The sequence below is a fragment of the Choloepus didactylus genome, chromosome 14 (assembly GCF_015220235.1).
Source record: "Choloepus didactylus isolate mChoDid1 chromosome 14, mChoDid1.pri, whole genome shotgun sequence".
Lineage (NCBI taxonomy): Eukaryota > Metazoa > Chordata > Mammalia > Pilosa > Megalonychidae > Choloepus > Choloepus didactylus.
In genome coordinates this window covers 69,207,739-69,233,206 of record NC_051320.1, presented here as the reverse complement: position 1 = coordinate 69,233,206, position 25,468 = coordinate 69,207,739, and the positions used below count along the sequence as shown (strand labels likewise).

General features: G+C 36.2%; 1 protein-coding gene across 7 annotated transcripts in view; it reads left to right on the top strand.

Moving 5' to 3' along the window:
• Window positions 1-25,468, top strand: part of CSMD3 (CUB and Sushi multiple domains 3) — a 1,408,207-nt gene that overhangs the window by 598,106 nt on the left and 784,633 nt on the right. For all 7 annotated transcript variants that reach the window (XM_037802758.1, XM_037802757.1, XM_037802756.1 and 4 more), the window contains one exon: window positions 1,218-1,305. In XM_037802758.1, the coding sequence (XP_037658686.1) occupies window positions 1,218-1,305 (88 nt within the window). The remainder of the gene's footprint in view (window positions 1-1,217; window positions 1,306-25,468) is intronic.

Here is a 25,468-nt window from a genome sequence, read left to right as displayed (position 1 = left end):
CGATATTTAGGAATGTAATTTTTATAGAATGATTGACACAGATGCAAATTTTCGTATGTAATTGAAAATATGGCCATGACTGTTGGGCCTTCATCTGATAGCTGTGTTGCTATTCTGATTACTCAGTTTGAACACATTGACTAATCTGAACAAACTGATGCTGGGATCCAAAGGTTCTCAACATTTACTTTACAGTGGAATCACCCTGAGGGTTTAAAAAAAAAAAAGCAAAAAAATAAAAACTGATTCCATCCTATATTATCTAAGGATGGAACTAGAAATCTTTAGACTTTAGACTCCTCAGGTGATTTCATGGAATAGTGTAGGATGTTTTAGGTTATTTCCTCTCTGGAGCATCTACCCAGGCACTATTCTGTTCTGAAAAAGAGCAAATGAGTTAATGAAGAGCAAAACAATACAAGTTATTCTCCAGTTCACTATAAGATTGAATTGATAAAATTTCATAGCTTGGATATTTCAGAACTATCTAGTTTATTAATCTTCCATTAAAAAAATTCTAACTTGGGCACCCAGTTGTCTAGGGTGATAATATTCATTGACAAAATTAATGAATCTTTAATTAACTATGTGTTCTGAAGAAACTGCTGAAAACATGTACAATGGCAAAATAAAACAAGTCATGAAAATGGTTTAGGGAAAACCATTGTTTTTGTTTTCAGCATTATATGATAATCCAAAGACATGTTAGCCATCTGAATTTGTTTTTTCTTTAACGTTGACAGGCTACACTGCTTTGTTATATGCTAGACACAGAAGTGCCAAGAAACTTTTTCATAGAGTATTATTTTTCTGCTACAACTTTAAAAGCAATGACCTATGTAGCTATCGTAACAGGTGGTGATCTCTTTATTACTGATGACTAACCCAAAATACATCACTAATACCCTAGGAATGACCTTTCCAAAGCTTTTCCAGTTTGATAGTAATTAAAAATAAAGTACATATTAGTGTGTTAATTTTCAGAATAAAGTCAATGAACTCAGTATGTCATTGAATATGAATATCTTACCTTTTTCATATAGGTCTACAAACAGAAACAATGCTTTATCCTTTTTATGGAATAATAAAATCACATTTTAGCTTTCTATAATTGGTTATAATAATAAAATACAAGAATACATTTTATGTAAATGTTTACATTGATAAAGTTTTTGATTTTCTAATCATATGTATGTTTGTTTTTTCTGCTGTTACAGTAAATGAGGGAGGTATTAAAACAGCTTCCAATTTATGTCCAGATCCAGGAGAACCAGAAAATGGGAAAAGAATTGGATCAGATTTTAGGTAATATTTTAAATTGTTTATTTAATTGTTTACTTTGTCGAATTTTATTTTAATTTAAATTTTAAAAGTAATAGTATGGAGATAAAAACCTCATGAATTAAAACAGTGGTAGTTAGATATTCTGTTAATAATATTTAGTCACTTAAAATCACAGTTAAATAGTATATCAGCTTGATCAGGACACTTTATTAGAGTTTAAATGATTAATTTCTTCTTACATTGTAAGTGAAAATTTGTGGGATTTGGATTTTAAAGACATGAGTTTGAATTCAAATTCTGCTACCCATTAGTTATCTCATTTTGAGTATGTAACTTATCCTGAGTTTCCTGTTCTATAAAATGTGGGTCAAATTTATCTCTTATAATGGTGAGTTTCAAATAAGATAATACATGTGAAACCATCTTGCAAATGTTCTGTAAACATTTGTGTTTTTAAGAAGTGACCGTAACTTGAATTCAAGTTTTACCTCCATCTTAAAAAATAGTATTAATTTTATTAGTTTGAAATTAAGTTGACAAACAACCTATACAATGTACATAATATAATCTGACAGCAATTAACTTACATAACTGTCAAATAATATTTAAAAATTAACTTACAATTTTCAATAGCCCTCTAATTGAAGCATTTTGCAAATATAGAATAAAAGAACTTGTATCAAAACGCTAAATGGTAATTTAACTAACATTCTCAAGCACCGTTTTTTTTTACAAATTGAAAGTATCCATGTTATGTTAAACTGAAAGGTTTAATTATTGATGATGGTTATATTTACATATACCACATATTTATGATCCTCATAGCATTACTTAATTTGCAAACTTTTTTTTTACTTTTTCTATTGTTTGTATAAATAAAAAAATGATACTCTGAGGAATATCATTATTAGAAAAAAATGCAGTTCTTTGAATGCAGACCTATGAAAATTTTTCTCCATAGATCTTCTAGAATGACATAAAGTTATATCTTGGTAGACGTTGAGGGGAAAATAATTTTATTTCAATATGAAATTACTATTGTAATTTTCTGAATTTTTGCAGACTTTATTTAATTAAACCCCAAACTTAATACAGTTAATGATATTTACAGAAACACAACCAAGTGACATTCAAAAGACCTAGATCCAGTCATGCTTTGATTCTAATCAATGAAGTGACTTTAACGAAATCAATTAAATCCCTCAACCTCAGTTATTAAAAATGATATTTTGTAGAGTTTGGTTAGAAAATTTGCTAAATCATTCTTTTTCACATATACTCTTTAATCATTATTTTATCTCCATTTACAAATGAGTACACTGAAGCTTTGATTACATGGCTAATAATTTGACAGAACTGGAATTTGAATACATGATTGGCTGTCTCTAAAAGCTGAACCTTTAATAACTGTATTGTATTATGCTTGAAGTCAACAAACTTTGTAAAATCCCGTCCCTGTCATAATCTAATGTATCTTCTCAAAGAGCTTGTTTTATTAGATCTAAAATGGGGATAATGTTGCTTATCTTATAATGTTGAGAGGAAGATTACATGGGATAATATATTCACTTCAATTATCATTGAGCTTCGGAAAAATAATAAAATAAGTTCTCAGTAAATGCTAGCTCCTCCTATGAAATGAGATATATAATAATTATTAATATTATTTACAATAATTAGTGTCAGTATCTGCAAAATTGTATGATTTGTTTGTTGAAAATATACAAAAATGATATAATGTAACAGTAATATACTGAGTATAGTGGATTTCAAGTCATAAGATCATCTTGCAATCACATTTTGAGCACCATGGTAGATGTTAGACATCAAGAGTCTATGGTCAAAATAAAATATAATATTATAAGTATCTAATTTAAGAACATGTGAAATGTTGTATATGCAAAGAGGAAGTCGGCATTCCTAAGGGAAAGGAAATGAAGATCACAGAAGGCTAACATTTGAGCTAGGTCTATGAAGGATTACTAGGAATCAGCTGTAGAGAGGAAAAGTAAGTCCAGTTAGACAAGCATTTATACATTCATGCATTCATTTTCTACACATATTGTCTGCCTACTCTGTGCCTGACCCTGTGCTAACAGCCAATAAACAAAAGTAGACATAGTGCATACCCCCATCCACAATTCTTTTTATCTAATAGCAGAAAAGATATTAAAAAAATATTTGAGTATGTCTACATGTAATCACAAATTTAGAAAAGTGCTTTAAAACAAACAAATAAAAAAACAACAACACAAGATTCTATGAGAGAGAATAAAGATGTTTAGGGGTGGGGACCCAACCGATTTAAATAGGTCCCACTCCCACTGAGATCAGAAAAATTATACCAGTCAGCTTGAGGGAAACTGAAGAAGAACTTGATAAGCTGTTCCAGGAAAACAGAGGCTGAATTTAGAGAGTAAATGGGAGAGAAGCATAAAATGAAGTTGAGGAGAAAAGGAGAAAAAAAGGTCTCTTCTGCAGAGGAAGAAAACTGGCAACTATCCAACCTAATCTGAACTGAAGATAAGTTTTGTTGGGTGCACACAGTTTTGTACAAAATGGGAGGCAACATTTAAAAATCAGGAAATTGTACATGTGGAAAGATATTTTGTATTCCCTTGTTAGATTTGGTCTCTTTTAGGTAGATGGATTGATGAAAGCAGAAGTTTTAGTTTGAAGGCTACTATAGTACTCTGAGTGAATGATAGTGGACACTTGGACTATGTTGATAGTAATAAACTAGATAGCTCAAGATACCATTTAAAGATAAAACTTCAGTTCCCAATGATAAATTCAATTGGAAAGTAAGAAACAGACAAATAAAGGATGATCCCCAGTTTTCTGGGCGTGAACAACATGAGGATGGAGTAAATGAAGGTATCATTTAATAAAGCAGGGATGTCCAGAGGTTTGGGGATAAAAATCCAGCATTCAGTTTGAGGTTGTAGATCTTGAAATGCCTTAGAAATTTGCAGGTGGAAATTTTAAGTAACCAGCTGAAAATAATTTAAGCTCGAGATATCAGAGAAATATCAGCATGAGTGGGTGTCATCACTTAGTTAGACAATGTAGACAGATAAGAAGACCTATGGCAGAGTCCTATTAATCCTTGATATTTGATGACATGTTGGAATATAAGGAGCTATCAAATCATTCTCATGAATGGCCATAGTAATAATGGTACACCCAAGAAAATGAGTGAAGTAAGAGAAAGAAGGCCAGGAGGTAGTGAATGCTTTTGAGAAATTGAGTATGATGAAGACAGAGAACTATCTCTTGATTTGACAACATGAAAAGTTCTTTACAAGAGTACTTTATTGGAATGATAGAGGTTGAAAACAAATTGGAATAGAGAGAACTCAAATAAGCAACAGCTTTGAGACGTCTTTATATTGAGCAGTAAAATTATGAAGCAGTTGTTGTATAGTCATGAGGAGGCCAAGAGAGAGGTTTTCTTTTCAGAGATGCAAGAAACCAGAGCATATTTGTTGGTCGATACAAATAATCTCATAGAGAGGAAGATATTGGTGACATAGGAAAGAGAAGGTATAAGTAAGGGAACATAGTTTTATAGGAGAAAATAGAATCCTGAAGGAAGGTAGAAGGAAATTATTTTCACTGTAACAGTAAGGATGATTGAGAAGTGCAGAGCAGATGATGATAGGCTTGATGACTTTTGTGATGGGTCTGAGAGAAATCATGTTTAATACTTTTATTTTGGTAATGTATCAAACAAGGCCATTAGATGAATATATGTATATGGTGAGATGAGGATAGAAGGGAGAGGAAGTTTAAGGATGAAGGAAAAATGGGAAATAGGTATTACTTAGAGTGGAAGAGCAAGCTTGATATAGAAATGTTGCCATGCTAAGTACACTTAGCAAGTGTCCTAAAAGTGTCCTTTTGATGTTGATGATAATGAATCTTTCTAGTTTTGGGATTTTTATCTAACTGCCCAGGTACAAACATAAAAAGGATTGTGCAAAGGCATGATAAAGCTCAGTGCACTGGGGAAATTGCTAGCAATTCTTCCAGATGTAAAGTTTCAAATACATGGATGTGGAACAAAGAAATCTTCAATAGGAGATATAGTTGGGGACCTTTACAAGGGGAGTGGATTAGATTGACAATGACTGAAATGTTTGTAGACTCATCTATTTCAGGAATAAATAGTTAAAAAACAAAACAAAAAACCCAAAACCTTTGTGTGTGCTTTAAAGGTATAAAACAATAATCATGTAAAGGAAGATGGGAAATGTCCCAAAGAATGAGAGAGGAAAAGGTTTAGAAATTTAAAAAAAAAAAAAAAAAAAAAAAAAAAAAAAAAAAAATCATTTACAAAGGATAAATAGATGTATATACTCTTTTTCAGGGTTTGACTTAACAGTTATTTCTTTTCCTGGGCCTCATCATTCAAAGAAAAATTAGACCCTATGTGGCAGGTTACAAAGAATCACCACCTTCAAATTTGGAAGCCAAACTGGCTGTTGGATTAAAGTACCCGGCACTGCCCCACAAATATAAAGGAACTCATGTCAAGTTCTCATGGTGCCCTTTCCCCATATGATAACCCAATCATTCCAGGTACCAAGACCCACACATTTCTGCAGTTTAGCAAATATCAAGGCAAGGTCATAGATTAATCTTCCCTGCTATTGAGTGCCTGCATTGTCTTCTTGAAAGATCCCTCCCAGTTAGACAGGGGTATGTGTGGGTGGGGATATTACCCACTCAAATGCTACAGCAACTTTCTCCAAAGAAAGTATACTTACCAATCTTCTATTAATTGGTATTATAACACCTTTTGGTACACCCATCCTTGTGTTTAATTATGTGCTATGCCAATGGGCTTGCATGAGTATTTGTTTTTTTATCCATCCTTTAACTAATTCTGCACAGATGTTCCAGCCCCTCTTTAGAATATATGAGCCCATAACTCCATGTAACTGAAGTTTTGAAGCTTCAGTTAAAACTGAAGCAATAGAGAATGTTCCATTTTTAACATATTTTTGTACAAATGATTTTCTCAAGAAGGGAAAAATTGTGGAAAATGTCCTGTAGCATCTCTAAATGTGAAAAATAGATAACATCACTACACTATAAAAAATAGTAAAGTAAATTTTCTAGTAACATAACATGACACTGTGCATTAACATGTTGCCTTGACTTTAAGTTCATAATAGATGTTTGTGTTTCTTTAAGCTTTCCTTTAAATTATATTGCCTCTAAAAGAAGCACACACATATACATAGAGGTAAATATAGAACAACTACTATACACCTACTTCTCAGCTGTTAAGGACCTGCTTTGCTTTGTTATTCATACACGCACACACACACACTCACTCACACAAACCAATGCAATTTATCAAGATTGCTCAATTACCACTGTTAATCCAGTGGCAGCCCCTGAAAATATTAGCATGATATCGGGGAAGAGTAATTCTTGTACATTGGACTAGAATTCAAGTTTTATTTTAATTTCAATATTCTTTCTCTATACCATACAGAAATTATTTAGGTGATAAAGTGGCTTCTGATTGTTTTTTTTTTTTTTTAATGGAAGCACCATTTCCTAGTCAACCAGATTCAAAACTTTGGAGTAATTATTACATGGGGTTGGGTGAGGAGGCAGAAAAGCAGTTGATCATAGCACCAAGGACCACTGATTCTTCTTTTGAAGTATCTCTGGGTCCAAGCCCTCTTCCATTCTACTTTCATCATTTTAGCCTATATCCGAACTACTTCATTTACCTCTTAATGAGTCCTATGGGCTTCAGAGCTTTAGTCTGTCATTCCAACCATCAATAAAAATATATAAATTGATTGATTAGAATAAAAATGTTAGTGCTCTTTAGTCTGGACATTAGGAGATAAGAGAGAGGGAATATAATTAAGGTTTATTAAAAAGGTTTTTTTTTTTAATTTTTATTTTTTAAATTTAGCCAAATATTCCAAAAACTAGAGAGAACTGCCTGAAATTTGAAGAGGTCATTTCTCATATGTCACCTGCCCACCCCATATAAAATAAAATTATCTTCCTTATTCCCTTATCTTGCATTATTTTTGTATTAGTTATCACCACTGATGCAGTTTTCATGTATTTGTTTATTTGAATGTTTTCAGTTGTGCCCCACCAGAATATTGTTTCTAAGAGATCATGAAGTTTATCTGTTTTCTTCAACACCTTCTACATCAACAGGCACATAGTAGCCACTCAATAGGTATTTGTTCAATCAACAAATGGGATCATAAGAAATTTTGTGAAATTACTAAGATTTCAAGATTTAAAATATAAAATGCATTTTCAAGCCAGAATACTAGTTAATTATGAATCAGTGAGTCACACTGAGTATAGATATAAGTCAGTTATTTAGTTTTACTTCCAAATGTATAAAAAGATTATTTTCAAAATATTTTCAGAAATCCCACAGTAAAAATGCAGTAAAAATGTCACTTTTAAAGAGTCATATAAGTAATTTTCTTTTACATTTTAAACTAGGTTTATATATATATATATATATATATATATATATATATATATATGTATGTATACGTATATATATATATGTATACATATATATATACACACACACATATATATGTTATTTTAATGATAATATATTGTTAAAATATTTCTCTTGAACATTGTTTACAATCTCAGATGTCCTTAGAAGAACACTTCCTTTTTTATCATTCTCCTACCATGACAACTTAATCTGTGAGAATGAGAAATTTAGAGAGTGAGAGAGTAGAGATATTTCGGTTGTTAAAAAACCTGTATTTTTAAATAAATTCAGTTTTATTGAGATATATTCACATACCATACAATCATCCATGGTGTACAATCAGCTGTTCACAGTACCATCATATAGTTGTGCATTCATCACCCCAATCTATTTTTGAACATTTTCCTCACTCCAGAAAGAATAAGAATAAGAATAAAAAATAAAAGTAAAAAAGAACACCCAAATCATCCCCCCATCCCATCCTATTTTTCCTTTAATTTTTTTGTCCCCATTTTTCTACTCATCCATCCATACATTGCATAAAGGGAGTGTGATTCACAAGGTTTTCAGAATCACACTGTCACCCATTGTAAGCTACATTTTTATACAACCATCTTCAAGAATCAAGGCTATTGGGTTGGAGTTTGATAGTTTCAGGTATTTACTTCTAGCTATTCCAAAACATTAAAACGTAAAAAGGGTTATCTATATAGTGTGTAAGAAGTTCCACCAGAGTGACCTCTCAACTCCATTTGAAATTGCTGAGCCAGTGAAACTTTATTTTGTTTCATTTTGCTTTCCCCTTTTGGTCCAGATTCATCCCCTGGAGTCATATCCTGTGTTGCCAGGGAGATTTACACCCCACATAGGGGGGAGGGTGGTGAGTTCACCTGCTGAGTTGGCTTAGCTAGAGAGAGAAGGCCACATCTGAGCAACAAAGAGGTACTCAGGGGGAGACTCTTAGGCACAATTATAAGCAGGTTTAGCCTCTCCTTTGCAGTAACAAGCTTCATAAGGGCAAGCCCCAAGATAGAGGGCTCAGCATACCTAACTGTCAGTCCTCAATATTTGTGAGAACATCAGCAACACTCCAGGTGAGGAAGTCCGACACTTCCACATTTTCCCCCAGCTCCTCAGTTTCCCTGCATATATATTTTTATTCTCTGCCCAAATTACTTTGGGATGTGTTGTTATTTCATGCTAACCTATACAAACCTACATATCTCACTTCCTATTCAAAGTTCTATGTAATTATGGTGTTTGAACAAACTGACTGTAGAAGTTATATTGTTTAGAAAATCCTGCACGAAGTAAACATCTCTTTCCTTGGTCTCACATGGAAACTGAAGTTTTAAAACATAGCCAGTTTTGATTTGCCCTAGTCTTAACCAGATCTGCTTCACTCATATCTCTAATTGAAGTCTGGACCATTTTTCAGTGTTTTTTTTTTTTTTTTTTTTTTTTTAACAGTTGCTGTATGCACTAATACTGACATTTACGTCTGCTGAGCTCTAACTCTGAGTTTCAGGTGTCACACAGATACCCAACATTGCAGAGACCGATCAGGTTATACACAAAGGGATCAGCATCTCAGATATTAGAGATAGCCATTACAATTCAGGAATAGATGTGACTACTGTAAGAGCTTATGATCTAGGAACCATTACAATAATCATTCCCCTGATAGGCTGTGCTCTAAGATTTAATTCTGAGTTTACACATTGTAGTTAGTCAATATTGGTGAGGCATTGTAGTGTTTGCCTTTGTTTCTGGCATATTTCACTCAAAATGCTGTCTACAGGATCCTTTCACCTCCTTGTGTGTCTTACAGCTTCACTCCTTCTCTTAGTTACTCAGTATTCCATTGTATGCATACACCACAGTTCACCATTCTGTTCCTCAGTCTATGTACCCTCAGGCCACCTTCAACCATTGCAAATCATGAATACTGCCTTCATAAACACCAGTGTGCAAATGTCCATTCATGTCTCTGCTCTCATATCTTCCAAGTACATACCCCATAATGAGTTGCAGGACCTTATGGCCCCAACATACTTAGCTTCTTGTGGAACCACCACACTGACCCCCAGAAAGGCTGTACTATTCTGTTTCCTCATCAACAGTAAATAAGTACATCCCTCTATCTATGTTTTCTCCAGCACTTTTATACCTATTTATATTTTTCCTACAATTTTATAGAGATATATTCAAATACCATACAATTATACACAGTGTACAGTCAGTTGTTCACAATATTATCGTATAGTTGTACATTTATCACCACAGTAAGCACTTGAACATACTGATAACTATGAAAACAGTTGTTTATTTTTTTAGCAAATAATAAAAAAGATAATAAGAAAAATAAAATGTCATACAATACAATGTAATAGTAAGGACAGAACAACACCACCACCAAGAACCCCATATCCCTCCCTTATATCGCCCTCTCATACATATTTAGCTTTGGTATATTGCCTTTGATATATTTAATGGAAGCATATTACAGTGTTACTGTTGAGCACAGACTCCAGCTTGCTTTGATTATGTTTTTCCTCAGTACCATCCTTTTTCAACACTCTGCATGGTTGGCATTCATTTGTTCTCCCACATGTGAGAACATTTTTATATTTGTAGATTTAGCAACAGTCATTGGCCACTCCAGTTTTTGCTAAGTGATCCAGTTCCAGTCTTTATCATCTATCTTTACTTCTGGTGCCATACTTGCCCCTATACTACCTCTTTCAGCTTTACTTACAGACATCTTTGTTCAGTGTACTTACAATATTGTGCTACCATCACACAGTATTATGCTATCTATTTCTGGATCTATACACTCAATCCTGCTGAACATTCTGTAGTCTTTCAGCATCAAATGCCTGATTTCTACCATCTTTCTATCTCCTGACAGCCTGTGTTATCATCTTTTAACTCTCAAAGTTGCTCATAAATGTTAGTTCATATTAGTGAGAACATACAATATTTGTCCTTTTGTTTCTGGCTAAATTTACTCAACATAATGTCCTCAAGGTTCATCCATGTTGTTATATGTTCCATGGCTTTGTTCTGACTTACAGCTGCATAATATTCCATTGTAGGTATATACCACAGTTTGTTTATCCACTCATCCCTTGATGGATATTTGGGCTGTTTCCATCCCTTGGCAATTGTGAATAATGCCTCAATAAACATCGGTTTACAAATGTCCATTCATGGCTTAACTTTCAGTTCCTCTGAGTATATACCTAGCAATGGAATAGCTGGGTCATATGGCAAATCTATACTTAGCTTCCAGAGGAACCTCCACACTGTCTTGCAGAGGGGTTCTACACTATTCTACATTCCCATCAACAATGAATAAGTGTGCCTCTTTCTCCACATCCTCTCCAGCACTTGTCATTTTCTGCTTTTTGGATAATGGCCATTCTGGTATGTGTGAGATGATATCTCATAGTGGTTTATATTTGCATTTCCCTAATACCCAGTGAAATTGAGCATCTTTTCATATGGTTTTTGAGCCATTTGTATGTCCTCTTCAGAAAAGTGTCTGTCCATGTCTTTTGACCATTTTTTAATTGGGTTGTTTTTCTATTGTTGAGTTGTAGGATCCCTTTATACCCCATTTCAGAGGCTGCCTTTTTTTTTTTTTTTTTTACTAAATTCAGTTTTATTGAAATACATTCACACACCATACAATCATCCATGGTATACAATCCACTGTCCACAGTATGATAACATAGTTATGCATTCATCACAATCTATCTCTGAACATTTTCCTTACATCTGAAACAACCAGAACAAGAATAAAAAATAAAAATGAAAAAAGAACACCCAAATCATGGCCCCCATCCCACCCCATTTGTCCTTTAGTTTTTATCCCCATTTTTCTACTCATCCATACACTAGATAAAGGGGGTGTGATCCACAAGGTCTTCACAATCACACTGTCACCCCTTGTAATCTACATTATTATATAATTGTCTTCAGGAGTTCAGACTGCTGGGTTGGAGTTTGGTAGTTTCAGGTATTTACTTCTAGCTGTTCCAATATATTAAAACCTAAGATGTGTTATCTATATAGTGCACCAGAGAGAGTCACCAGAGTGACCACTCGACTCCATTTGAAATCTCTCAGCCACTGAAATTATTTCGTCTCTTTTTGCATCCCCCTTTTGGTCAAGAAGATACTCTCAGTCCCATGATTCTGGGTCCACATTCATCCCTGGGAGTCATATTCTGCATTGCCAGGGAGATTTATACCCCTGGGAGTCGGGTCCCACATAGTGGGGAGGGCAGCGAGTTCACCTGTCAAGATGGCTCAGTTAGAGAGAGAGAGGGCCACATCTGAGCAACAAAGAGGTACTCAGGGGGAGACTCTTAGGCACAATTATATGCAAGTTTAGCCTCTCCTTTGCGGTAACGAGCTTCATAAGGGCATGTCCCATGCTTGAGGGCTCAGCACATCAAACCGCCAGTCCCAATGTTTGTGACAACATCAGAGGCTGCCTTTTTATTTTACTGACAAAGTCCTTTGATGTACAAAAGTATTTAATTTTGAGGAGATCCGTTTGTCTGTTTATTCTTTGGTTGCTCATGCTTTGGTTGTGAGTCTAGGAAACCACCTCCTATCGCAAGATTGTTAAGATACTGCCCTACATTTTCTTCTAAGAATCTTATGGTCTTGGCACTAATGTTTAGGTATTTGATCAATTTCGAGTTAATTTTTGTATTAGGTGTGAGATAAGTGTCCCCTTTCATTCTTTTGAAAATGGATATCCAGTTCTTCAAATACCATTTATTGAAGAGGCTTCTCTGTCCCAGTTGCTTTGGCTTGATGGCCTTATCAAAGATCAGTTGTGAGGGGGCAGGGCAAGATGGCAGAGTGGTGAGGTATAGGTTTTAGTTACTCCTCCAGGGCAGTAGGTAGAAAGCCAGGAACTGCATGGACCAGACACTGGGAGCGATTTGACTTTGGGCATACTTCATACAACACTCACGAATGCATGGAACAGCTGAGATCAGTGAAATCTGTAAGTTCTCATGTCCAGGGGACCCATGCCCCTCCCTGCCAGGCTCAGTCCTGTGGGAAGAGGGGCTGTCAGTGCTGGGAACAAGGAGGGTGAACTGCAGTTGCAGCTTTTATTGAAACCTCAGACAGCTGATCCAAACTCCAAACATAAGTAGACTGAGACCAGACACTGGAGAATCCTGAAGCAGTCAGCCCAGCAGAGAGGAGATAGGACTAGCAAAAATTGCAAGGAAAACCCAGAAATAAAGGTGGAGACTTTTTGGAGTTCTGGTGAACATAGAACAGGGAAGGGCAGGGCTCAGGCAGAGTCAGGCTCATATGCGAATCCAGAAGGTGAGTTTCCTTGTCTGAAGAGCCTGTTTCTCTGCTTTCTTGATTGTTCCTTAATGGCCCTAATCTCCTTGTCTCTTAGCATTTCAATACCCATTAGATCTGCAAGGAGGGCCCTTCTTTTTTTTTTTTAATCTTTTTCTCAAACAATTACTCTAAGAAACCCATTACAGACAGCCTCAAAGACTTGCAATTTGGGCCCAGACAAGAACAGGGCTAAGAGAGCTCTGAGACACAAGGCTGTAAGTCCAATGGCTGAGAAAATTTGCTAAACACCACAACTTCCCAAGAAAAGGGGTGCATCCCCTTGCAGCCATCTTCCCTGTGGACAGGGAATGCTCCTGCCTGGCACCAGTGCAACAGCCCAGAGCTGCCCCAAACAACCCAGTGTGATGGGAAGTATTTCCAACAACACATGCACACACCACAATATCAGGCATGGACAATAGCCTTTCCTGCACTCTCAGCTGATTGTCCCAGAGCTGGGAAGGTGGAGCTGTGTGAAAAAGGGGAAATTAACACTCCCCATTCAGCCATCCTTTCAGCAGACTGGGAATGCCTCTACACAGCCCTGCAGCCCAGAACCTCCCTTGGGGGATGGTGCTCACCTGTGACATAGCACAGTCGTCCCTCTGCAGAGGACCTAGGAGTGCGAGAGCATGGCATAGGATATAAAGGACATGAAGAAGAGCATGGCACAGGATACAAAGGACATGAAGAAGACCCTAGAAGAGCATAAAGAAGAAATTGCAAGAGTAAATAAAAAAATAGACGATCTTATGGAAATAAAAGAAACTCTTGACCAAATTAAAAAGATTCTGGATACTTATAGTACAAGATTAGAGGAAGCTGAACAGTGAATCAGTGACCTGGAGGATGACAAAACAGAAAATGAAAGAACAAAAGAAAGAATGGGGAAAAAATCAAAAAAATTGAAATGGACCTCAGGGATATGATAGATAAAATAAAATAGCCAAGACTCATTTGTGTTCCAGAAGGGGAAGAGAAGGGTAAAGGTCTAGGAAGAGTATTCAAAGAAATTGTTGGGGAAAACTTCCCCAATCTTCCAAACACCATAAATACACAAATCGTAAATGCCCAGCGAAATCCAAATAGAATAAATCCAAATAAACCCACTCCAAGACATATTCTGATCATACTGTCAAATATGGAAGAGAAGGAGCAAGTTCTGAAAGCAGCAAGAGAAAAGCAATTCACCACATAAAAGGAAACAGCATAGCACTAAGTAGTGACTACTCAGCAGCCACCACAGAGGCGAGAAGGCAGTGGCATGACATATTTAAAATTCTGAAAGAGAAAAATTGCCAACCGAGAATTCTTTATCCCGCAAAGCTCTCCTTCAAATTTGAGGGGGAGCTTAAATTTTTCACAGACAAACAAATGCTGAGAGAATTTGCTAACAAGAGACCTGCCCTACTTGAGATACTAAAGGGAGCCTGCTGACAGAGAAACAAAGAAAGGAAAGAGAGAGACAGAGAAAGGTTCAGTACTAAGGAGATTCAGTATGGGTACACTAAAGGGCATTAAGAAAGAGAAGGAAAAAAATATATGACAAACAGAAACCTAAGGATAAGATGGATGATTCAAAAAATGCCTTCACAGTAATAATGTTGAATGTAAATGGATTAAACACCCTAATCAAAAGATATAGATCAGCAGAATGGATCAAAAAAAGAAAAAAAATGAGCCATCAATATGTTACATGCAAGAGATTCATCTTAGACACAGGGACACAAAGAAATTGAAAGTGAAAGGATGGAAAAAAATATTTCATGCAAGCTACAGCCAAAAGAAAGCAGGAGTAGCAATATTAATCTCAGATAAAATAGACTTTAAATGCAAGGATGTTATGAGAGACAAAGAAGGCCACTATATACTGATAAAAGGGGCAATTCAACAAGAAAAAATAACAATCATAAATGTTTATGCACCCAATCAAGGTCCCACAAAATACATAAGACAAATACTGGCAAAGCTAAAGGAAGCAATGGATGTTTTCACAATAATTGTGGGATACTTCAACACATCACTCTCTCCTATAGCTAGATCAACCAGACAGAAGACCAATAAGGAAATTGAAAACCTAAATAATCTGATGAATGAATTGGATTTAAAAGACATATATAGAATGTTATATTCCAAATCACCAGGATACACATTATTCTCTAGTGATCACGGAACTTTCTCCAGATAGACCATATGCTGGGACGTAAGACAAGCCTCAATAAATTAAAAAATAATTGAAATTATTCAAAGCATATTCTCTGACCACAATGGAATACAATTAAAACTAATAACCATCAGAGACTTAGAAAATTCACAAATACCTGGAGGTTAAACAACATGCTCCTAAACAATCAGTAGGTTAAAGAAGAAAGAGCAAGAGAAATTGCTAAATATATAGAGATGAATGAAAATGAGAACATGACATACCAAAACCTGTGAGATGTAGCAAAAGCAGTACTGAGGGGGAAATTTATAGCAATAAACTTATATATTAAAAAGGAAGAAAGAGCCAAAATCAAAGAACTAATGGATCAACTGAAGAAGCTAGAAAATGAACAGCAAACCAATCCTAAACCAAGCAGCAGAAAAGAAATAGCAAGGATTAAAGTACAAATAAATGACACAGAGAACAAAAAAACTATAGAGAGGATAAATAACACCAAAAGTTGGTTCTTTGAGAAGATTAACAACATTGAAAAGCCCCTAGTTAGACTGAAAATCAAAAAGACAGAGGACCCATATAAACAAAACAACAAATGAGAAAGGTGACATTACTGTGGATCCTGAAGAAATTGAAAAAATTATAAGAGGATACTATGAACAACTGTATGCCAATGAACTGGATAATGTAGAGGAAATGGACAATTTCCTGGAAACATATGAACAACCTAGACTGACCAGAGAAGAAATAGAAGACCTCAGCCAACCCATCACAAGCAAAGAGATCCAATCAGTCATCAAAAATCTTCCCACAAATAAATGCCCAGGGCCACATGGCTTCACAGGGGAATTCTACCAAATTTTCCAGAAAGAACTGACACCAATCTTACTTAAACTCTTTCAAAACATTGAAGAAAATGGAATACTACCTAACTCATTTTATGAAGCTAACATCAATCTAATACCAAAACGAGGCAAAGATGCTACAACAAAGGAAATCTACAGGCCTATCTCCCTAATGAATATAGGTGCAAAAATTCTCAATGAAATACTTGCAAATTGAATCCAAAGGCACATTAAAAAAATCATACACCATGACCAAGTGGGGTTCATTCCAGGCATTCAAGGATGGTTCAACATAAGAAAATCAGTCACTGTATTACAACACATTAACAAATCAAAAGAGAAAAATCAAATGATCATCTCAATAGATGCTGAAAAAGCATTCGACAATATCCAACATCCCTTTTTGATAAAAACACTTGAAAAGGTAGGAATTGAAGGAAACTTCCTCAATATGATAAAGAGCATATATGAAAAATCCACAGCCAGCATAGTACTCAGTGGTGAGAGACTGAAAGCCTTCCCTCTAAGATCAGGAACAAGACAAGGATGCCCGCTGTCACCACTGTTATTCAACATTGTGCTGGAAGTGCTAGCCAGGACAATCTGGCAAGAAAAAGAAATAAAAGGCATCCAAATTGGAAAGGAAGAAGTAAAACTGTCACTGTTTGCAGTTGATATGATCTTATATCTGGAAAACCCTGAGAAATTGATGATACAGCCAGTAGAGCTAATAAACAAATTTAGCAAAGTAGCGGGATACAAGATTAATGCACATAAGTCAGTAATGTTTCTATATGCTAGAAATGAACAAACTGAGACACTCAAGGAAAAGATACCATTTTCAATAGCAACTAAAAAAATCAAGTACCTAGGAATAAAGTTAACCAAAGATGTAAAAGACCTATACAAAGAAAACTACATAACTCTGCTAAAAGAAAGAGAAGGGGACCTTAAAAGATGGAAAAATATTCCATGTTCATGGAAAGGAAGGCTAAATGTCAGTAAGATGTCAATTCTACCCAAACTCATCTACAGATTCAATGCAATCCCAATCAGAATTCCAACAACCTACTTTGCAGACTTGGAAAAGCTAGTAATCAAATTTATTTGGAAAGGGAAGATGCCTTGAATTGCTAAAGACACTCTAAAAAAAAAAATGAAGTGGGAGGACTTACACTCCCCTAACTTTGAAGATTATTATAAAGCCACAGTTATCAAAACAGCATGGTACTGGCACAAAGATAGACACATTGATCAATGGAATCAAATTGAGAATTCAGAGATGGATTCCCAGATCTGTGGCTGACTGATCTTTGATAAGGCACCCAAATCCACTGAACTGGGACATAACAGTCTTTTCAACAAATGGGGCTGGGAGAGTTGGATATCCATATCCAAAAGAATGAAAGAGGACCCCTACCTCACACCCTACACAAAAATTAACTCAAAGTGGATCAAAGATCTCAATATAAAAGACAGTACCAGAAAACTCCTAGAATATAATGTAGGGAAACATCTTCAAGACCTTGTATTAGGCAGCCACTTCCTAGACTTTACACCCAAAGCACAAGCAATGAAAGAAAAAATAGATAAATGGGAACTCCTCAAGATCAGAAGTTTCTGTACCTCAAAGGAATTTGTCAGAAAGGTACAGAGGCAGCCAACTCAATGGGAAAAAATTTTGGAAACCATGTATCTGACAAAAGAGTGATATCTTGCATGTATAAGAAAATCCTACAACTCAATGACGAGAGTAAAGACAGCCCAATTATAAAATGGGATGTGGAGAAACTGGAACTCTTATTCATTGTTGTGGGACTGTATAAAGGTTCAGCCACTCTGGAAGTCAGTCTGGCACTTCCTTAGAAAGCTAGATAGAGAGTTATCCTTCATCCAGCGATTACACTTCTCGGTATGTACCCGGAAGAACTGAAAGCAGTGATACAAACAGATCTCATGCCAATGTTCATAGCAGCATTATTTACAATTGCCAAGAGATGGAAACAACCCAAATGTCCTTCAACAGATGAGTGGATAAATAAAATGTGGTATATACACATGATGGAATACTACGCGGCTGTAAGAAGGAACTATGTCGTGAAACATATGACAACATGGATAAACCTTGAAGACATAATGCTGAGCAAAATAAGCCAGGCACAAAAAGAGAAATATTATATGCTACCACTAATGTGAACACTGAAAAATATAAAACAAATGGTTTATAATGTAGAATGTAGGGGAACTGGTGATAGAGAACAATTAAGGAAGGGGGGATGATAACCCAATGAGAAGAGATAAGCTATTGTGGGTAAATTTAATGTTCTGGGAATGCCCAGGAATGACTACAGTCTGTTAATTTCTGATGGGCATGGTAGGAACAAGCTCACAGAAATGTTGCTATATTAGGTTATTTTCTTGGGGTAGAGTAGGAACATGTTAGAAGTAAAGTAGTTATCTTAGGTTAGTTGTCTTTTTCTTACTCCCTGGTTATGGTTTGTTTGAAATTTTTTTTTCATTGTATGTATTTTTTTTAAGTTTTTTTTTTTTAATATAGTTTATCAAAAAAAAAAAGTTAATTAAAAAAAAAAAAATGAAAAAAGTATGCAGAGCCCCCTTGAGGACCTGGTGGAGAACGTAGGGATATTGGGCTTCCCCACCTTGATGGTACTGATGTGCTCACAGACATAGGGGACTGGTGGTTTGATGGGCTGAGTCCTCTACCACAGGACTTGCCCTTGGGAAGACTGTTGCTGCAAAGGAGAGACTAGACCTCCCTATAATTGTGCCTAAGAGCCTCCTTCCGAATGCCTCTTTGTTGCTCAGATGTGGCCCTCTCTCTCCAGCTAAGCCAACTTGGCAGGTGAAATCACTGCCCTCCCCACTACATGGGATCTGACACCCAGGGGAGTGAATCTCCCTGGCAACGTGGAATATGACTCCTGGGGAGGAATCTATACCCGGCATCGTGGGTTGGAGAACATCTTCACCAAAATGGGGATGTGAAAGGAAATGAAATAAGCTTCAGTGGCAGAGAGATTCCTAAAGGAGCTGAGAGGTTACTCTGGTGGGCACTCTTATGCACAACATAGACAACCCTTTTTAGGTTCTAATGAATTGGAATAGCTAGCAGTAAATACCTGAAACTATCAAACTGCAACTCAGAACCCATGAATCTTGAAGATGATTGTATAAAAATGTAGTATATGAGTGGTGACAGTGTGATTGGGAAAGCCATATGGACCACATTCCCCTTTGTCTAGTTTATGGATGAATGAGTAGAAAAATTGGGAAAGGAATAACAAAACAAAACAAAACAATAAAAGGCACCCACTGTGTTTTTTTTTTTTTTTTACTTCAATTGTTCTTTTTCACTTTAATTTATATTCTCATTATTCTTGTGTGTGTGGTAATGAAAATGTCAAAAATTAATTTTGGTGATGAATGCACAACTGTATGATGGTACTGTAAACAACTGAATATACGCTTTGTTTTGTATGGCTGCATGGTATGTGAATATATCTCAATAAAATGAATAAAAAAAAAAGATCAATTGTCCATAGAAGTGAGGGCCTATTTCTGAACACTCAACTCTATTCCATTGATTGGTATATCTATCCCCATGCCAGTACCATGCTGTTTTCACCACTGGAGCTTTATAATATGTTTCAAAGTCAGGTAGTGTGAGACCCTCCCACTTTGTTCCTCTATCTCAAGATAGTTTTGGCTATTCGGGTCAACTTTCCCTTCCAAATAAATTTGGTTATTGTTTTTTTTTTATTTCTGCAAAGTAATTTATTGGGATTTTAATTGATATTGCATTGAATCTATAAATCAGTTTACGTAAATATGCCATCTTAACAATTTTTATTCTTCCAATCCATGAACAGGGTATGTTCTTCCATTTTTTTAGGTCCTGTTCGATTTCTTTAGCAGTTTCTTGTAGTTTTCTTTGTATAGGTCTTTTGTGACCTTGGTTAAGTTTATTCCTAAATACTTGCTTCTTTTGGTTGCTATTGTAAATGGAAATTTTTTCTTGATTTCCTTCTCTTGTTGCACATTACTTGCGTATAGGAACACTACAGATTTTTCATGTTGATCTTGTAGCCTGCCACTTTGCTGTATTCATTGAATGGTTCTAGTAGCTTTGCTATAGATTTTCTGGATTTTCTACATGTAGAATCATGTCCTCTGCAAACGCTGAAAGTTTTACTTCTTCTTCTCCAATTTGGATGCTTTTTGTTTCTTTTTCTTGCCTAATTGCTCTAGCTAGTACTTCCAACACAATGTTGAATAATAATGATGACAGCGAGCATCCCTGTCTTGTTCTTGATCTTAGAGGGAAAGCTTTCAGTCTTTCTCCATTGAGTATGATGTTAGCTGTGGGTTTTTCATATATTGTCTATATCATATTGAGAAAGTTCCCTTCTATTCTTATCCTTTGAAGTGTTTTCATCAAGAAAGGATGTTGAATTTTGTCAAGTGCCTTTTCTGCATTGATTGAGATGATAATGTAGTTCTTCCACTTTGATTTTTGATGTGGTGTATTATATTAATTGATTTTCTTGTGTTGAACCAGCCTTGCATACCTGGAATAAATCCCACCTGGTTGTGGTGTATAATTCTTTTAATCTGCTGCTGGATATGATTTGCAAGTTATTTTGTTGAGTATTTTTGCATCTGTATTCATTAAAGAGATTGGTCTGTAATTTTCTTTTTTGTTGATATTAGGGTGATGTTGGCTTCATAGAATGAGTTGGGTAGCTTTCTTCTTTTCAAGTTTTTTGAAGCATTTGAGCAGGATTGGTACTAATTCTTTCTTGAATGTTTGGTGGAATTCACATGTGAAGCCATCTGGTCCTGGGCTTTTCTTTTGGGGGAGCTTTTTGATGACTGACTCAATCTCTTTACTTTTGATTGGCTTGTAGAAGTCATCTGTTTCTTCTTGAGTCAGTGTTGGTTGTTTATGCTTTTCTAGGAAGTTGTCCATTTCATGTATGTTGTCTAGCTTATTAGCGTATAGTTACTCTTAGTATCTTCTCATTATCTCCTTTATTTCTGCAGGTTCAGTAGTTGCATTTCCTTTCATATTTCTGATTGGATTTATTTGCATCCTCTCTCCTCTCCTCTCCTATCCTCTCCTCTCCTCTTCCTCTCCTCTTTCTCTCCTCTTCCTCTCCTCTTCCTCTCTTCCTCTCCTCTCCTCTTTGTCTCCTCTCCTCTTCCTCTCCTCCTCCTCTTCCTCTCCTCCTCCTCTTCTCCTCTTCCTCTCCTCTTCCTCTCTCTCTCTCTCTCTCTTTCTCTCTCTCTCTCTCTCTCTCTCCCCCCGTTCCCCCCCTCTCTCCCTCTCTCCTTCCCTCTCCCTCTCTCTCTTTCTCTTTTTGTTAGCTTAGCTAGGGGTCCATCCATTTTATTGATTTTCTCAAAGAACCAAATTCTGGTTTTGTTGATTCTCTCTATTGCTTTCCTGTTCTCAATTTTATTTATTTTTGCCCTAATCTTTGTTATTTCTTTCCTTCTGTTTGCTTTGGGGTTAGTTTGCTGTTCTCCTTCTAATTTCTCCAGGTGAACATTCTTTTTTAATATTGGCATTTATGGCAATACATTTCCCTCTCAGCACTGCCTTTGCTGCATCCCAAAAGTTTTGATATGTTGTGTTTTCATTGTCATTTGCCTCAAGATTTTTATTAATTTCTCTTGTAATTTCTTCCTGTACCCACTGGTTTTCTAAGAGGGTGTTGTTTAGCCTCCATATATTTGTGAATTTTATGACATTCTGCCTGTTATTTATTTCCAACTTCATTCCATTATTATCTGAAAAAGTGTTTTTATATAATACCAATATTTTAAAATTTGTTATGATTTACTTTGTGACCCAACATATAATCTCTCCTAGAGAATGTTCTATGAGGCCTTGAGGAAAAAGTGTATCCTGCTCTTGTTGGGTGTAGCATTCTATAAATGTCTGTCAAAATGTAGTTCATTTATTGTAAAATTCAACATCTCCATTTCTTTATTGATCCTCTGTCTAGATGTTCTGTCCATTGATGATAGCAGTGTATTGAAGTCTCCAACTATTATTGCAGAGGTATCTACTTCTCCTTTCAGTGATCTCAGTGTTTGCTTTATGAATTTTGGAGCACTCTTGCTTCATGCATAAATATTTATGATTGTTACATTTTCTGGGTGAATTGACTCTTTTATTACTATGTAGTGTCCTTTTTGTCTCTTTTAATTATTTCACTTTTGAAGTCTAATTTATATGATATTAGTGTAGCTAATTCAGCTTTGTTTTGGTTGTTGTTTGCGTGAAATATCTTTTTCCAACCTTTCACTTTCAGCCCATTTTTGTCCTTGTGTCTAAAGTGAGTTTCTTGCAGACAGCATATAGATAAGTCATATTTTTTAATCCATTCTGCCATTCTATGGCTTTTTGGGGGGAGTTTAATCCATTAACATTTAATGTTATTACCATAAGGGTAGCACTTTCTTCTATCATTTTGTTATTTGGATTTTATATGTCATATCTTCCTTTTTCCTCTCTCTCCCTTTACCCTTCCTGATAATTTTCATTTCTACACTCTACTCCAAACCTCTCTCTGCTGTATTTTCCTATCAGTCTATAGCACTCCCTTTAATATTTCCTGTAGTTCTGGTCTCTTATTCACAAAGTCTCTCAGTGTCTGTTTGTCTGAAAATATTTTAATTTCTCTGTCATTTTTGAAGGACAGTTTTGCTGGATATAGAATTCTTGGTTGGCAGTTTTTCTTTTTCAGTATCTTAAATATATCATACCACTGTCTTCTCAGCTCCATGATTTCTGCTGAGAAATCTGTACATAGTCTTATTGAGCTTCCCTTCTTTATGATGGATTGCTTTTCTCTTGCTGCTTTCAGAATTCTCTCTTTGTCTTTGACATTGGACAATCTGATTAGTAAGTATCTTGGGGTAGGTCTATTGGGATCTATTCTGTTTGGGGTACACTGTACTTCTTTTTTTTTTTTTTTTTTTTACACTGTACTTCTTGAATCTGTAATTTTCTGTCTTTCATAACACTTGGGAAATTTTCAGTGAATATTTCTTCTATTATTCTTTTCCCCTCTCTTGTCCTTCTGGGATACCCATAACACATATATTCATATGCTTCATGTTGTCACTCAGCTCCCTAAGACCCTGCTCATAATTTTCCATTTTTTTCACCATCTGTTCTTTTGTGTGTATGAATTCAAATGTCTTGTCTTCCAGTTCACTGATCCTTTCTTCTGCCTATTCAAATCTACTGTTGTATCACTCCATTGTGTTTTTCTTCTCCTCCATTGTGCCCTCCATTCCCATAAGTTCTGCCATGTAGTTTTCAAGTTTACTCATTCTTCTTTATGGTCATCCATTGTCTTCTTTATAACCTTCATCTCTTTTGCCATGTCTTCCATCAGCTCATTGAATTGTTAGGAGATTTGTTTGAACATCTTTAATTAGTTCTTCCCTCAGTTCATTGAATTGATTTAGCAGTAGTTGCCTGAACTCCTGTATCTTGGTTGAACTATTAGTTTGTTCCTTTGACTGGTCCATATTTTCATGTTTCCTGGTATGGCTCATTATCTTATGTTGTCTAGGCATCTGTTTTTCTTGATTAGTTTATTCTGGAGCTCATTTTCACTACTTTACTTAGGGTTTTCTTTTTGGTTGGCTTTGTTCTCTAACTTTTGGTGTTCAGTTCAACTTATTTTAGACCTCTAACTTAGGTTCTATTTAGTTGATCAGAATTTTTCATCTCTTGTTTTTCTATTTCTTGCCCTGCCTCTATGTAGCCTTTTTGTGAGAGGCTCTCCTCAGATATGGTCGACCCAAGTCAGGTTTTCCCAGTCTAGAGAGGCCCAGGTCTCAGGAGGACGATATGGAGTTTCCCTGAGAATGAGACCCTCCTGTGAGGCCTCTAGACTTGGTGTTTTTCCTTTCCTTTCCAGCAGGTGGTGCTTGCCAGCCTGCAGTACCCCCTCCAGTGTAAGAAGGTATGGTACCTTTAGTTCTCCAGGTGACTCTGATCCTGTCAGGGGCGTGGCTGCCTGAAGCTGGTTTCTGAATTCCAGCCCCTGGTGTCTGAATTCCCAGAAGGAGGACTGCCAATTGAGCTGGACCTCCCTCCACTCTCCCAATCCTAGGAACTCCAGCTGTCTCCCAGGGGCACTATTCCCTTCTCCCCTCTCCTCTTTGGGGCAACTCCAGCTTAATTCCTTGGCTAGCCTGACTTGCCAATTAAAGACTGGGATGGAGACTTTCTTCAGAAGTGAATCTGGAATTTAAAGAAGTTCTAGGTACTCCATCTCCCCCCAGGACTAGCCTAGACCTTCAACTTGGGCTGTCTGATAGAAAATAACCACACATGTTACTTCAAATTTTGGAGCCACATATGTTACTTAAAAAAAAAAAAAAAAAAAGGAAAAAAGAAAAAAAAAAGTCCCCTTTTACAACCTTTCCCCAGTCTGGAAGTTTTGTCACTGTCGAAATAGAGAATTTAAATATAAGCTTTGGGCTATTATCTGGATAAGTACTCTCCAACAGCTTTAATTCTGCCCTTGCCAGGGGGCTATTGAGGTATAAAAAGATAAGGAGTCAGAGAGTGAGAAAGGAGAAGGGACAAAACCTAGAGAAAAACAAAACAAAACAAAAAAACAAATGTTTTTGGAGCCAGGGAATGGGTGCCTGCTTTTATATGCCTCCCCCTTCCCGGAGCACAGCCCTTCTCTAGCACCCCCAGTTCCAAAAGTTAATTATTTAATTTGTTAATTAATTCTGCATTTGAGGCTGGGTTGAACCCCACTTCTTGCTCCCAGCAGATTATGGGGTCTGGGCAGGAAGGGGTACCAGACCCCTGGTAGAGGTAACTTAAAATTTCACTGTGATCTCAGCTTTTCCACCCATTCCAAACTTGTGTACAATGTGTGACTGGTCACTGCAGACCCCCAAAACACTATTTCGTACACTTCCTATCTAATTACCAGCTGCCTTAGAGGAGAAACTAAATTCTGCACCTCACCACTCCGCCATCTTGCCCCGCCCAAGACCTGTATTTTTTGACACATAAGAACAGTTCCCCCATCTCCATTTTCCATGGTCACCATTCTAGTTCACCCTTTATTTACACAGTTTTAGAAAATTGCATTGTCAGCTTCACTAGCTGCAGGGTCTTCCGCTCCACATCTATGTGTATGCCATTGCCTCATAAGTCTTCCAAATCGCATTTGTAGTAACGTGTCTTTTCAATTCAAACTCCAGTAGGGCTTACCT